Below are 16,835 nucleotides of genomic sequence, written 5' to 3' on the forward strand. Positions count from 1 at the left end.
CTGTTTTCTTGAAGTTAAAAATACAACATCACAGTCATCTTTTGAGAGTTTATTGTCGCAAATGTAGCCTAGCAAAAGAGCAAAAAACTTTTTTTATTAAATAAAAATATCCAGCAAAAAGGTTTCGTTTTGTATAGCCTAGGGAAGGAGGACCATTTGAAGGAATTTCTCTTTTCCATCCAGTTTTATTGAAGAGTAAAATGTGCGTGTCATCGTGTAGCCTGTCTAATTTTCTCTCCAAACGCTCAATAGTTTTTAGCATAATAGTTGTGCACAATATTATGTTACACGTGAGAAACAAGAAACAAAGCAACAAGTCCCATACAGTCTGACATCACTTCTTCAAAGGGTCGCAGTAGTGTGTCCAGGCAGCCAAAGCGGGACCGCCCCGTATTGACACACTGCCCTCCTGTCCGTACTTTGCTGCGGCGGTCCAGCCCTCCTTGAGGGAGGGGAAGACTGATTGAACGCCAGTTTTATTGCGTTGTCTTGTTTCACAATGGTTTAGAAACACCGAGATCGCCTGACACCATCGTTTCATGGATGCACCCAAAGTCTGAGCGCGGAGCCTCTCCGTTTACCAACATTACAGTCCTCACGAGCCCTTGTGGTGTTTGGTATTCAGTATCGCTTTCATGGGTGAGCGTCTTCTTTTGTAGCATTTATTAAGAGTATTTCTTGCTGCAAATCCCATTTGGTCTGTCAAGATGCAGCTGCGAACCGTCCTTGACGTTAACGTTGTGGACGTGCAGAAGAGAAGGAATCCCTCCAAACACTATGTAAGTAGCTATACATTGTCTCCTCTTTCTGTGTTTCTGCTCATCATGTTGTTCAAGTATTAACTTCACAAGTTAAGGCTCCACAACATTGTAAACCAATGTCTTGGATTCTAGCCATGCTAGTGCTCTATGGATGCCTATCGGTCTGTCGATTCCACTACTTTGGTCCAGACCTCCAGACTCAAATATCTCAACACCAATGTGATTGATTTGCCTTGTATGGAAGAGGATTAGGGCCATATGTGAAAACATTTATTGAGTTTTAAGTTTAAAATCAGAATTCTGAGAATAAAGTCTATTCTCATAATTTAATATCAGAATTCTGACTTTATTCTCAGAATTCTGACCTTTTTAAAAAAAAAAAAAATAATTAAATAAAAGTCAGGATTCTGAGATTAAAGTCAGAATTCTGAGAAAACTTTCTATTATGAAAATGTTTTATTATGTCATATTCAATATCTAAAGATGGATACAGTGTAGTGTATTTTTTAGAAGCAGATATATGCACTGTTTCAACGAGGTCTTCTGTGCAATTGAAGGCTTTTTTTATTCAGCCAGGAACTACAGTGTCTTTGTAGCCTGGTCCTACCAGACTCTCATACATTTCATTTGTACAGAGAGTCTGGCCACTCTCCATTAACAAGTGTTAACTTTCTTGAAGGCGGGTACTCTGTTGAAGTTTAAAACTATTGGATCTGCCCAGAGCCACTCTGGATCTGCCAAAACCAATCGCTAACGTTTGGTCATGACGTCGGCTTAGCATCGCTAGCGTTCGCCTTAGCCAACTCTTTCACCACTAACAGAGCGAGCTGGAAAATCAAACTTTTCCTGAACCCCGTGGGGAGGAGGGCCACAACATCATGGCCACCAACAAAACTCAGCAAAGATTGTTCTTGCTAGGGCTTTAACTTCTGGATATTGGGCAGTTTTGCCACAACGGACCGAATGGCTTCGCTCGCGTCTTTCTTCGCAGCTGTTACGGAACTACAACTAAAACTAGCGCACAACCTCAACGTCATCGTTCTCAGCCATTCCCTCTGTTTGCTGATTGGACCGGTAAAGATTTGACCGGAGAAAAACCAAGAATATACCGCAAACCCAGACGGAGTACTGAAGGAAAATGAAAATTGAGCGGAAGTACGTAGGGCGGAGCCAGGCTAGTGTCTTTGTACAATAAATCAAAAATTATCAATCTATAAATAAAGTTACATAATGTTTAATACCTCGCATTGCTTCAAGCTACCGTCATTCTGCTTGTTTAGCACGATAGCTAACATCTGGGCCTTTCCAAAGAGGTCTTCTGTGTGATCCTAGCTTTGTTGTCAGCCTGGAACTGCAGTGTCTTTACAGAGATTACTTCACAGTAATTTCAGAATGATAAATCCACAACTGAACGATTATTTCAGCCATATTGACTCCGAGAATGTTGTCAAGTGAGTGTGTCGATCAATTAGAGGCTGTTTTCCTGACCATTTTCTACTTCTTTGGTGTTTTCAACCGCAATGTTGCACATTCTGACACTTTCCTGAGGTAGCCTATAGATCCTAAATCGGATCTGCTAGAATGGTCTATGTAGTGAGCTTTAGGCATGGGGAGTGGGAATTAGTTAGGGTTATAATACCAGGATAAGCCAATCAGAGGCAGAATAAGGCCCACGAGGCACGTCCTGTGACATCGACACGTCTAGCGGATCCGATCTAGCATCTACAGTTTCCTGACTGTTACTTTGCTGGTACATAATACTAACGTGGAACAAACAACCCAAAATAATGAGACAACAGCGTAAATGTTATAAATAATGTGCATTTGGATAGTATTATAGTAAAGCATGCACCCAGGGGGTATTGAGCATGGATTTTTATTGGGTTTTTACTAGAGATGGTCCGATACCAGTATCGGTATCAGCTCCGATACTGCCTAAAACGCTGGTATCGGGAAGTACTGGAGTTTATGCACCGATCTGATACCACGTAATAAAGCCCTAAAGAAAATCTATGTTAAAGTAGTTTATTTATGTTCTTTTTCCATTATAACTGACTGTCAAACTGGATAATAAAAGAAAGTTCTGTGGCATTCATTGTTTGTATTTGTTCATGTTTAACCTGAGCCAAACAGACAAAGATACAAATAATATCACATCCATGCAGGTAGTACACAATTGTTAAAACATAATAAAATATATGACACACTGGTAGCTGATCGGGACTTGGTATTGGCCGATACGCAAGTTCAGGTATCAGAATCGGTATCGGGAAGCAAAAAATTGTATCGGCCCATCTCTAGTTTTTACATATTTAATGTGACTTATTTAGTCATCTCTTTTGCCGTCATAATTATTGTCAATACATTTTTTATTATTTTAAAGGAAAAAAGGGGTAAAATGTCAGAAATGCTCCCTTTGGTGGTTCTAGGGGCATGCCAATGTATGTGTTTGACTGACATCAGCTGGCAGGCAGAACCCTGGGCAGGGGACTAAATGGCTGTATCTCAAGCCAGCAGTGGTATAAAAGAGGAAAGGCCACACCATATACTGTATAAAATATGGCCACACCAGCATCCAAAGTGATTTTTCCAAGTTCTTTAAAATAGCATGGGTCATATACATCTATTTTGGGAGGGATAGGACTTATTCCTGCTTTGACCAGACACATGTAAGCATCGTCAATGGGAACAATACTATATGACAGGAGGAAGCCCCCACCACTGCTGTAGGGGGGATATGTGGAGATATGCGTCTAACTCCTATACCTAAACTGTAATAAAATACTTGGTGTCTGACGATCAAATAGGATTTGAATCATTTACCAGATAGCCAGTGAAAAGGTGCTTGTTTCCACCATTATCCTTGAGGCTTTTGGAGTACTCAACCATGTTGCCTGTGTTGGTAAATACATTATCATTACTATATAGCAGCAACCTTAGGTTGCTTTTTCACCTGAGCCGTTTGGTCCCTTTTAACCGAACCCTGGAGCGTTTCGTCGAATATTCTGGTTCGTTTGGGGTACTGTATTCTGCATTGCCAGACCTACTTCTACAGCGCTGCGGAGGAAGCTAAACTATCCGAAACTATCCCATAAATGAAACGTCATCGATATATGTAGACAGGCGGGGAGTGTGAAAGCTCATTCTAACTGGTGCGGACCAAACAACCAAACTCTCGGGACTCGCCCTCTAATTCCCCCCCTGTCTCTCAGCTACTCATATTGTTTGCCTTCTTCTCAAATATTAAAAACACTAAAATAAAACCAGAAAACCCAAGACATATTTTGAGTTGCTCCATTATTTCTGAGACCAGAAGTTTTAGCAAGTTTCTTAGCTTAGCATAAAGACAGAAGAGAAGATACTCAGTGCTAAACCGCATGAATAGAGAAAGCAATGGGTCAAATATGCTAGTGTGGCTGTAGACTCCTGGTCTTATCTGACTCCATGGTCTGGGCTTGGTGTTATCTTACTGACTTAAGTAATCAAATCCAATGAGCCATGAGCCATTTCTCAGCGGGACTGCAAAAATCTATTAGTCCATCAGGTAGAATTGGATTAATTAACCTGAGAGTTAGGATCAATTGCATCATCCATCTCCTGCTGAGGGAGACTTCCAGAGGGCACTAAACATAGGGCACACACTTTCCCTTGGGATGGAAGCCGGAGGTGAGGGTTGACTGGAAAGTCCCCACGAGGGAAGAAGAGGGAAAACAAAATTAAATCTCATTATCTATGAGCTAAGCAACTGAACATGCTTATCCGGTTTGAGAGAGGAAAGAAGCCACCCTTTGTCTTTTGTCCCCACTGTTCAAGTGTGACTTCCTTCCAGGGACTCATGGCACTGGAGCTAGAGAGTGCATGGCAACTAATCCTTGTTTACATACATTGCAAGAGGGGGATTATTTCAGGAGAGATGAAATCAATGGGAAGTCTTCAGCTTGTGCAGTTTACTGCCTGAACACCCTTGTTAAATACTGGCTTTAATATTTACTAGAGTTAAACATGTTCTTGTCAGCTATATATCACCATCAGTCGTTGTGATTACTTGCTTTGTATCTGCTGTAAAGAATGTAATCAGCTTGCATTGAATTACAATAGGCTTGTTATGAGATATCAATAATGTTGGTTGCAACCATCACCATCCAATTCTGGTGTTACTCTTATGTGTTACATACAAATTACACATTGATTAACTCAGTTAATCTCAGATTGTTTTCTGTAGCATGACTTATATTGTCGTATTTTATTATTCATGGTTCTTTTGGGATGTATCTTGACCTCACACATCCTAGCTTTAAGACATGCTGTTTGGTCATGCCGTCTGTATCTAATTAGCGAGCTGCTGAAGAGCTCGTCCCGCCTCGCTGCACACTCTTTCGGTAATGAACTGTGTGCAGACTGAAGACTGCATTTTGAACTAGTAACTGATGTCCTTGTAGATTGCCACCATATGTGAAAATGCTGCTTTTGTAAACACTCTTTGCCATGCGCATAGATGGAAATGCATTAGGTACAGCCATCTGTTTCCGAACCTCAGGGCGTGCACAATTGTTTGTGGGCCCTTTGTTGTTGAGGCAAATAGGGAATTTATTTTGGGAAAAAGGCCGGCAACAGTGTTTTGTTCTGTAAATGACTGATGTCTGCCAAGGAAATGATATTCCCATTTCAGCTCCATTATTAGTAAACATGTCGTCTCTGTCATTATTCCTGGTGATAGATATAAGTGGAAGTTGTTGACATAATGGGAGAATCATTTGTTTCTTCAGACCATGGACTCAGGTGGACATTGTAAAAGCAAGATGCAAAGTTGTTAGTTACACAAGGCACTAAAATGCAACAATATAAGTTTGCAGCCTCATAGCTTTTTGTTTTCAGCACTGCAGAATGATTAGGAAAATTGATACTTAAACTTAAATATTTTAAAACCACTGAAATCAGAGTCACAGCTGCACTCAAAAACACACGTCATTCATTATGAATGGTTTTAATGACATAATACTTGAAATCTTTTGGCCCTCTCATTGACCCCTGATGTTTTTCCAATTTGTGACGGAAACAGACAAACTTAATGAGTTTATTTGACCTTAGACGACCTCTTGAAGTTAACTCAGGAGGGGATGCACTTTGTGTCATTAGGGCAAGGCAAACTAAAGCGTTGCCGTGGTGCTTTTGACAAAGTGATTTTGCTCCTAATGGGCCTCTTTTGTTTGTGCATCTCTCACTAGGTGTACCTCATCAACGTCACTTACTCAGACTCCACTTCCCATGTCATCTACAGGAGATACAGCAAGTTCTTTGACCTACAGGTATGCTATACTAGTAAATTAACTAAATACTTTTACTCTCACGTAATACATGTTTAAATTGTGTGTTGAAAATGGCCTGGATATGTCTTCTTCATATTAAACTCTGTGAGGTCAGTTTTTGACCTTTCGCCGCGTCTTTCTGTTCAGCTGCTTGAAGGCGGTATGCTCTGTGAAAGGTCTCATTTAAGACTACTGGAGCTGGCTTGGAAAAAGGGAAATAGGGGAAATCCAGTCAGCAGATGCAGGAAGAAAACACGACCTCAGTCAGAGTACAGCATGGGGCAAAGTTATGCCTTAGGAGTTTTTTCGGGATCCAGTAGCCTCCAGTGAAATTTAAGCATTTCCTAACGGTAATTCAAGTTTACATTTTTAACCACACAGGGCTGCATTATCTATATATAATTTGTTTGTTAGAAAGATTGAAACATCTATGTAGCAACAATGTGAAGGGTTTAAACCTATAGCATTGCATATCTTATCAAGCATTTTTCTTGTAAAAGACTGTCTCTGGCTGTTCTCTAATAGCCCTCTCTGCCAGACTGCACTCTCCAAAGCTGTGGCTCTGGTGGGCTGGCTGTATTGGAGGCAGCAGAGGAAACCCTTTGTTCTCTGGTCTCTTGCTAATAGCCAGGAAAATTCTGCCCTGGTCTGTTTGATGGAAACAGAGCTTCTCTACTGTCTCTGTAAACATTAGTCTTGTCCATAGATCCCTGCTGCCGGGGTGTGTTTGTCAGGCCAATGTAATCCGTGAAGAACAACAGTCTGCAGCTGTCCATACAAAATTGGGTGGGGATAGTGTGTTTTATTTGTCCTTGTATGAACATAGTCATATAGGTGAAAGATGAAGTGTCTAGAGTGAAGCACACTAGAAGTTGCAGACAATCTATGATAAGTGTTGGATTGAGCAGGTGTAAAAGAAGACAAAAGCATTTTCTCACTACTTGGTAAGATGTACGTCAATCATGTCAATAGGTCTTTAAAAGTCATTTTAAAACGTAGTGAATAATTACAAACAGTTACTTTTTAAGATTCTTACAGAAGGAGGAGGTAGTATAGGTAATGCAAGGACCAATCCCATAATGCATTGGATGAAATAAGGAGGAAGTTGTGGTCAGGAAAGGGTTTGGGTAATGAACAGTTTTGGCGGCTTGGATTCAAAGACTGAAAGGAAAACGCTAATCCTTGGAAGTTTAGATAAGCCAGCTATTTAACTGCTGCACGTCTCCTTATGATGTCAGTAATGTCGAGTCTACCTATAGTCTCACTTTTATACTGCCTGTATTAAAATAGTTGTCTTTTCTCCTGGCAGAAATTGGGTTTTTGTTTGTGTGTCTGCCAACAGACACCTACAATCTTCCTCCAACTCTGCACAGCTCTCTGTCTGTGTAGCACAATTGCATGGTTTATGTTCGCTAGAAGCGGACAGAGAAAAAAAATGCATCTGACACCCTTGGCCTGACAAATGTGACCATGATCTCATCAGATAACCATTAATTCAGAATTCAGAAAAGCTAAGTAAGGTCACGGAACAATAACGCCTTTTAAGCAGTGGCCTATTATTCATATTATGTCCAACATCAGCTAGCACTGTACAGCTGGTCATGTAAAATCCCTCGCTTTGCTGTTTGGATTTTAAAGATGAGGTATCCATTTTCCTTAACAAATGGTTCTCCAAAAGTGCACTCTCTGCTAATGTTTTAAGTCTCTCCAGTGCACTAAACATAGCTCATAACTGCTCCTCTGGGAAGCAATTATCATAAATTATCAGGATCTCCTTTTTACCGGATTCCTTCGCTTTGTTATTTCTGCTGATCTAAACTGAAGTCTATGTAATGCATGTACAGAGATGAGCACAGAGATTCCTTGTTTTAAAGACATTGTTTTCATGCTGTATACTGCTGAGCCTGGATTTAACAGAATGCTAGTTTCTCTTGTCAAAGGGAAGTGTTTTTGATTTGCGTATGTTTGACGTGAGCAGAATTGGTCAGTGTGTCAAACAGAGTTTACTGTCAAAGAGAAGGAGTGAGGTTCCCCCCCCCCACACACACACACACACACACACACCCTTACCCTTGAACCACAGCGGACAGAGCACATGGGTCACAGCTTTCCTCAGGGGGATTGTGGAGTGTGCAAGCTGGTCTGGTTTCCTTTTGGGCAGAAACTTCTCCCAAAATCCCTTAGTTGTCATTATTTTTGGATTGAGGAGTTGGACTAGGGTCAGCTCTACTCTGTCTGCATTATAATTTGTCTGGCCTACATTCCTGACACAAGATGGAACAAGATTATTTTTCTTAAAAAAACTGTTGTCAATCCTGTGTGTATGAGGGAAGACGAACTAATGGCTGAAAATTGTCTAAAGATTATTTCGAAGAGTACTCCACAGATTTTAGCATTTCATTCCTACAATAAAATGCTGTCTGACTCATAGACAGTTTTAAGTATAAAAATTGATGCAGCAGAACCAGAGATGTCATATTTTTATTACATGCTTTCTTCTTCTTTGTCAAAACTGAGGCCTACATTACCCACAATGCAACTGAACTGCTGACAGTTCAGTTTGAGATTTGGGTGTGTTGTGTAGCGACTAATGCAGCCTCAAGCTTCTTCCTTTTAAGCAAAAATCGGGAGCAGACTACAGAGGTTTTGTATGCTCACTTCTTTCTAAACCCATGCCATCAGATCTTTTCATTTTCAAACTTTGTAGTCTTTAGAACCAGCCAACGCTGACTCAATTTACATCACTTACGGCAGTTGGTCAGACTTCACGCAGCTCCCTCTAGAGCCAGAAAATACATCATACCACTTTCTTTTCACAAATGTAAGCACACTTTGATGTGTAAAATTGGTTCCCTTATTTGATGTGTAAATGTGTAACATTGGTTTCCTTATTTAATGAATAAACATATTATAGTCAATTGGGCCCATCAGTTGCAAAGATTTGAAATTTTTTTAGTGTTGCAGCAATTAGTTATTACCAGATAAATAAATGTGAGTTTATATTACTTGTTTCTGATAATGATAACAATGCAGCTTTTGTAACAAGCATGAAAAATATGAGACAGTTTCTAACCACGAGGGCAGTTACATCATTATCTTTTCTGCAGTCAACATCTGTCAAGTAGATGTCAAAACACCACCCAGAGAAGGAATCAGATTGTTTTCCCACTCAAACATTCCTCCAAACTCGCCCCGTCTATGATTCCCCTTTAGAACAGCTTCTTTGTCTGCTGCACAGTGCAGTGTCTCTTTGTCTGTTCCTCCTGCTCCTCTCCTGTGAGTGCAATTCAGTTTAAATGCTTCTATGATTATAATAACCGTGTTCAGAACCTGTTTGGGTTCCTCCTGTCACCATAATTCATGTCCATAACGTCATGATGCCAAAATAGAGATGATTGACTGTTTATTGTGCTTTCTTTCTCTGGCGTTTATTCACAGCAATGATTATCAAGTGTGGAAAAAAGAGACTGGGAAATGTGATTACATCATAGCACCTGTTGCTACATGGTTCATTTTCCCAATGGGAACACTTAGCGGACACTGCAGCTTAATACACTGAAGTTTACGATAGCAATATAAAGTAAATACAACATCTCAGGGCCAAGTCCCTGAAATGTGAGAAATGTTTTCCCTTTAGAGTTTTGTTCCAAGTTGTCCGGCTGTTGCCATAGAAGCGGCTTTCACACCTGTCCTGTAGAGCTGTGAGTGTATCCAGGCAGGTCCCCAGGGGGTTATGTCATCATTGCTTCTGAATGAGACGCCTCTCTGTCAGCCGAGGTGGTTTCTGAAGGTTTTGAGTGAACAATTCCATTTTAAGAGGGAATATACGGCTGCATCCAGCTGGGAGGCTGATAACATGATGAGTGTGCAGCTTGGTGTGTCAGACAAACAATACAGTTGCCAGTGCACTGTTAGAAAAACAAAAATGGAAATTGCATCCCTTACTGTAAAATTGTATTATTGCCTTGTATTCTAAAGGCACATTTGATGTCTTGCCTTTTCAGTTTTAGGAGCATAAAACTCTAGTATAATCAGAAATCTTACCATGACGTGTTTGTGTGCAGGTGTGGTTAACCGGAGCTGTTCTTTATACTCAGCCCTTTTACTTTGCCCTTAAAACACAATAATGATGGCTGGCCTCTTCAAAAGAAACCATTTTTCGTTAGCTGTTTATATTTCAGAGGAGGGGGAAATGCCATGCCCTGAGAGAAACTTAGGGATTCAGCAAAGGCACCAGATGAGTGCAAAAAAGGAAAAAACCACAAGAAGAGAAACCAAACCACCTCTTACTGGAGAAGTCCTACAAACAACTCCTGCAGGCCCAGACATGGCGGATCCCACTTTGCCGTTTTAAGCTAGATTCGTTTGTCCACCTGGTTCTTCTTGGCCCGGTTTAGACCGAGACTAGTCTCCCAGTCTCCTCCTCCCAGTTGAGCATGCTTTAGCTTGATGCTCAGTTTTTGCTGTTTAACAGATCACATCTAGAACAAGGCAAAGCAGAACGGACAAAAGCAGGGCTGCATCTGGAGATTGAGCTTGCCGTTACTGTAGGATGCTCTCATGTGTGTTTATGACATTGTGATTTAATGAGAAAATCAGAAACTCTTATCTATGATACAGACACATGAAGACACATACTTAACACATTTGCAATGCATGCTTTTTTCATCACTCAACAAAACAACCCCATACATCATTCACAAGACAGCATGTTCTTTGTCCACATACACACATGTATACGTATATCCGAGTAGACACATGCTCAGACAGTTACAAACGGCTACACATAGAAGGAAATAGTTGTAAGCTGTCATAAAAGACTTAACACAGCATGCTTTGTATCTATTTCTTGTCTGTTTGACCCTTTATCTCTCAATAGATGGATCCTGGAAATGATCCGATGTATCAAATGTTAACATCAAAGTGTTCACTATCTCCTCTTGTGGCTTTTTAAGCTCCTTTAAGTTGAACTTGTTTTTTTTCAGATAAATGTGGGGGACGTAACTTTGGCTTCTTCCCCAGAGATCAAAGTGAAACTGTTGTGTATTTTCACGACACAGTAGCTTTTCAGACAATATGTAATTACACCCGATGGTGACCTCATGTACCGTGACAAAAAGGTCAACTGTTTCTGTTTGTGGTTTAGCCATCAAACGGTAAGCAATAAAGATAATTATTGCTTGCCATTTACATCGTCACGTGTCATTTTTTATTTATTTTTGCTATCCAAAAGGCATGTTTTGCTGCACTCATGTTTGTGACACGCTTTACTTTCTCACTCACGTTTGCAGATGCGAATCCTCGACAAATTCCCAATCGAAGGAGGACAGAAGGACCCCAAAAAGAGGATTATTCCATTTTTGCCAGGTGATAAACACAATGCATTATAGCATGCACAACACTCTGATATCACTGTCACATCAATTTTAGAAGTATCCAAGAGACTGCAGTATTTAAACAAAAGAAAAGCCTTCAGACATTTTCATGCACAACCGCTGTTTGTTAGAACCCCTACATACTCCATAGAACGGCCCACCACATTGCATTGTTTTATTAACTGCCATACTCCATCCAAGCTAAATCAATTTGTGGTCTGCTGTGGCAGTAGGAGGATAGTAGAGAGGGATTTGTCTAATCTGATAAACTCATTGTGGACCAGAGCAGAGGAGAGCAGTGAAGAGATCCTTTGTTAGACAAGCTGTACTGCTCAAGTCTGACCAGTGCTGTTTTGATCTTTCTGTAAGCCAGCGTGGGATGAACTGTATTCCCTTACACACAACAAACAGTGGGGCTTCATGCAATTTGACCATGTTATTAGCAGTCAGTCTCCTAGGAGTTATAAAGTGAGGATTAGTAACTTTTTAACAACTGCTCTCTATTAATGGATTAGAAGACTCTTTGGGGTTCTTTAGAATCAAGCCTGTATCATTAAATATTTAAATCACGTATTCAATGTATGCTACTTTTTCTTTAGTATGTCATGTCCTTCAAATGAAGGGAAACACTATCTTCTTACAGCTGGACTTCAAATGGTGAATATGATTATTAATTGATCATTGGGTAAATATACAGCCTGTCTGTTGTAAACATCACATGTCACAAGAAGCTGTAGTAAATGCTGTTATTTTTTTTGCGATTTCATAATTTTCCACCCAAATCTACAGTACAGCTAGAATTGCAATACCACACATACCTATATATACATATCCACATAATACATACACATATATACACATACATAAAGAGGGGATGGGGCCTTATTGCTTCCGTTAATGGCGCCCATCAATGAATAATTCCCACATTTGCCATTTAGCACAATAATCATCTGAATCCACTCGGTTGGGGAGGGATCTCCCATGACATGTTGGTGTTTTTCTAAATGCATTACAAATAGCAAGCCTTTTAATAAATACGTTTTGATAGATGTATGTACAACTGACGGTGCTGTTTTTCCTCAGGTAAAGTGTTATTTCGCCGAAGTCATATAAGAGATGTAGCCGTCAAAAGGCTGAAACACCTGGATAATTACTGCAAAGTAAGACAAAGGCTGTATGTCTCATAATGTCCTCCTTTGAGTCCATAGTATCACTTTGTCTGCTGTTAACACAATACATCTTCTTGGAAAGTAAATGTTGACTACTCATGTTTGGTGTATGTGTTTGTTGGAAGAGCACTTTATCTATGTCATTGCTCTCCTCCCTGTATATTTGCCAGAGCATTTTCAAGGCAGGCCTCAACATTTATCTCCCCCACCAGCTTCAACAGGAAAGGCACGGCTCTATCTGCACTGGTCATTTCCTGTCACCAATGTAAATAGGCAGCCTATAAAAGAAACGAGGGAAACGGGGGCGCGCAGGGGTAAAACGGAATACAAAGAATAAGAATGAATCAGCAGATTTAAAGTGTCGTTGTAAGTGCAGATGGCTACCTGACCCTCTTATATTCATTAGGTCAGAGATGGGAACGTGGGGCAGGTGCGTTGCAAAGTGTGGCAGCAGTTTTCATTTAGAGGAACTAAGCATGATTTACTGTAAAGGCAAGAAGCTTAAAGATTTCTTTTTAGATTTGGTTACTTATAGTATGTATTTTCTGATTCAAGTGCAGTAGGCTGAAGTATCTCATTTTGAATGTCCATGCAGCTGAGACAGCATATCACCTCTATGTGTTTTCCTTTGTTTTTTAAACCTCACCCTGGGCTCAGAGCCTTCTTCCTTCCCCTCCACACCCTCCACATCTCCGCTTGGTCTTCTCATCTGACTGACTGTGCAATGACTAAGTGTTATGAGCTGGTTACTCATTGTAATTCCTAAACCACACTCCAGTACTTTTAACAACACCTGCAATCTTTTGAATTTGTTCTTTGTCGCATCCAGTAGCTTTCTCCCTCCCTTCTTGCCCACAGGCTCTGATGAAGCTTCCCTCCCACCTTTCCCAAAGTGAGGAGGTCCTCAAGTTCTTTGAGACCAAGTCAGAGGACCTCAACCCTCCCACAGAGTGAGTAACTATCACTGCATACTTTAGAAATCATACGCTATCATTGAGCATTAGCATTATCTCTGTTATATGAACTGTTAGTACCAAACATTGCCAACATTAAACACTGGCTACAACAGGAGCAGACTGCGTGTGGCCCAGCAGCTGGGACAGATGCCTTTCCCCCGCACTGACCCATCTTGATCCGGAGGCTTTGCTGTGTCTCAGAGATGATTGATTAATGCTGGTTGAGAGGCACTGTGTTTTATTAATAATGATTTCTGAGAGGTGACACCTGATCCCCAAAACAAATGCGTAAGGATCAGTGGTGTCATGAGAGTGCAGCTGAGTTCAAGTCTCAGAACAGATAAGGCTCTCAGGGTAGTCATTTGTCAAACTCACTTCAAAGTCAGAGTGGGAGTATTTACAGACTGGCTGCTAGAATACTTTTTGTTTAAGTTCTATTCTTAATGCCTAATTTAAGTAAGTCTGGGATAGTATTCTTTCTCACTAAAAATATGATGTTAAACTCATCAAATGTTGTTTGTACATAACCCACAAGGAGAAAAATGTGGTATCCTCATGAGTGGTCTCTCCACTACCACCAGACCTACCACCTCTAACCCCCACTGCCCATTCATGTTAATCCCACTTCAAAGAAATATCCTCCTCCAGTGTTAGACGAGCTTAACTTAAATTGAGACATTGAGGTCTAAAAGCCATGCCACCCAAGTGCTTAGTTTACTACTGGGGGATCTGGAGCAAATTAAAGTGTTAATCTTTTGTTTCACAAGTTATCAATATCACAACAAAGGTAATCTTGTGATGCCTTTAAAATTACAATGTGTGAGGTACGGTGAAGAAAATGTATTTTCAAGCTGTTATGTGTTGGGTAAACAACTGTTTACATTACAACCATAAAGTTGAAGTGAATTGGAAAGCTATTTCATCACATTTTGGGCAAAATAAGGAATTATAGTCATGGAAATAATTTGAAACAGCATAAAGAATAAAAGCTTTTTTTGCTCAGGTGATAATGATATTTGTTCAGCTGCCCCAGTCACTGGAACATGATTAGTACAGGCTGTTAAAAGCAGTTCAATCAATCCAATATATCTCTATTACAATTAATTGGATTAATATTGAGGCCAGTCATATTGGTGACATTATTTCCACCCTGAAACATGATTCAGGTATATTTTACTGGTATTTCTGACATGTGCTATTAGCATCAGCGCTGAGACTGTTTGTCAAGCCCTCATCTGCTACTGCCATCTAACGTTCAAAAGATGTCACTGCACAGATAATAAAATAAATGGATGTGATGTTGCTCTATCACAAGAGGGAGCCACGCAATAGGCTTGAAAAACTAAGATGTTTCTCTTGACTTTTGATGAATGACAGATAGTATTGTGTGTGTGTGTGTGTGTGTGTGTGTGTGTGTGTGTGTTAATAGTGCAGACGGACTAGCACAAAGCACAGGTATAAATATATATAGATAGATAGATAGATAGATAGATAGATAGATAGATAGATAGATAGATAGATTTATACTGATAAATAAATGTAATAGCGTGTGGCTTTATGAACGTTACAAGAAAGATACTGTATATAAAACGGTACTGCTTTTACCCATGTGGAAAGTTGTTAGCCAGAGGGAAGTGAAATCGGCTGAAACATGTCTTTTCTTGTGATCCATTAAGTGTAGAAATGGGGATAACTACGTATTTCTCAGACATCTGATTGTTTTAAGTCTACAACTGAAATGCTTAAATAATTTAGACCATTGTTGCAGTGAGTGGTTTTAAATCTTTTTGACGCAAAGTGATGCTTATTTCCAGTCGCTTGAATGCATTTGCATGCACAGTAATGAACAGTTCATTCAAATAACGATGTCCTCTCTTAAGGTAGTTTCAGAGGCCTAAAGGCTGAAAGCTATAGAATATTTCACAAGAAGAGGAACTTTTGGAGAAACTTGGTGACAGATATTATAATACAATTGGATAATAGAAACATTTTTTTCAGTCTTGCAAATCCTCTTACATCCTGGGGTTCTGATTGGCACCTCAAGTTACTGTTTACGAGAGTACAGGCAGAGAATATTTAATTATAGAGTTTAGATTTCCTTTTATGATAACAAATGCCACTGGCCAGATATAAAATTAAAATACAAAGTTGTAGTCCTCAACCATTCTTTCAACACTGCAAAATTAGTTTGCCAATTATGCAGATTTGACATTGGGCATTTGTGTCGTTTGCAACAAGGTAAGGTAACCTAAGGTAGGTAGTGTAGGTAATGTTTTTGCTTGCTGCAAAATATATTTTACTGCCCTATCTGCAATGTGACTTTGCTTTGTACTATATTTTTAGAATGCTAATATAATAAGTAAGTTCCACTTTATTAATCCCTTTGGGGAAATTCGTCCTTTGCATTAGATACTCTGCATGGAGACCATCTGCAGTTCTGAGGCCAGCATCTTGGTCAAGGGTAATCACATAATTATGAATAATTCCAGTAAACAAATGGATATATCCATCATCTGTTTATATTTTGTAGACCTGTTAAAGGGCCTCTTCCCATGTATTTTAGCTCTTGCATATTTTCTTAAACTTCTTGTTGCTCTGAAGGTAGGTTGGTTTGTACAGTTGTGCTGTAGTCTAAAAGACTCAAACTCTACGTCCAGACTTGAGGGTCTGAGCATATGGGACCCAGCAGCGAGTATACTGACTCAGCATACAAAAAATAATCAGTACTTCCTGGACTTTACTTTCTGTGCTTACATCCAGTCAATTCATGGTAATTGGCCTCAAGTCTTGCTGTCCGAAATCAACACACAAAATTAGCAGTGTCATTAGTGGTGTTTGAGGACCTAAAACAATTCAGAAATATTGTTATACAGCTGTGAAAGACTAGTCATTCTAGCAGGACTGTACTGTGAGAGAAATAAATGATTTAAAATGAAGTTAAATGTAAAGATAAATGTATTTCTAAAGCAAAGCAGTCCATGACTAATATAAGAGGCAGTCAAGGGGATGTGACAGTCATGGTGATATTAGACTGGCTAATATGATAGCCTACAGTAGACGATGTTACACTGACGGGTGCAATAGAGGACGATACTGGACAGAGTAATGCCTAAAGACCTGAGGCAGCTTTCAACTACTGAACTGTGTAAACTGCTGTGCCAAAATATAGCAATACAAATGACAAAATCTTTAAAACCTCCTAAGTAAATTGGCAAGTAATGATGGTGATGATCTGGGGATCAGAATATTAAGTTTGTTTTAGTTGTAT

At 39.9% G+C, this 16,835-nt stretch overlaps 1 protein-coding gene across 3 annotated transcripts in view; it reads left to right on the plus strand.

The window, feature by feature from the left end:
- The first annotated feature begins 136 nt into the window (after positions 1–136).
- The window catches only part of sh3pxd2ab (SH3 and PX domains 2Ab), a 48,317-nt gene continuing 31,618 nt past the window's right edge, over positions 137–16,835 (plus strand). The window contains exons 1-5 of one of the 3 annotated variants that reach the window (XM_028603081.1): positions 137–779; positions 5,987–6,067; positions 11,359–11,434; positions 12,526–12,602; positions 13,470–13,561. In XM_028603081.1, the coding sequence (XP_028458882.1) occupies positions 708–779; positions 5,987–6,067; positions 11,359–11,434; positions 12,526–12,602; positions 13,470–13,561 (398 nt within the window). In that variant the 5' untranslated portion in view covers positions 137–707. Of the gene's footprint in view, positions 780–5,986; positions 6,068–11,358; positions 12,100–12,525; positions 12,603–13,469; positions 13,562–16,835 lie in introns of those variants that run through there. The other 2 variants (XM_028603082.1, XM_028603083.1) reach the window with 2 other exon arrangements.

The sequence above is a fragment of the Perca flavescens genome, chromosome 17, assembly GCF_004354835.1.
Source record: "Perca flavescens isolate YP-PL-M2 chromosome 17, PFLA_1.0, whole genome shotgun sequence".
NCBI lineage: Eukaryota > Metazoa > Chordata > Actinopteri > Perciformes > Percidae > Perca > Perca flavescens.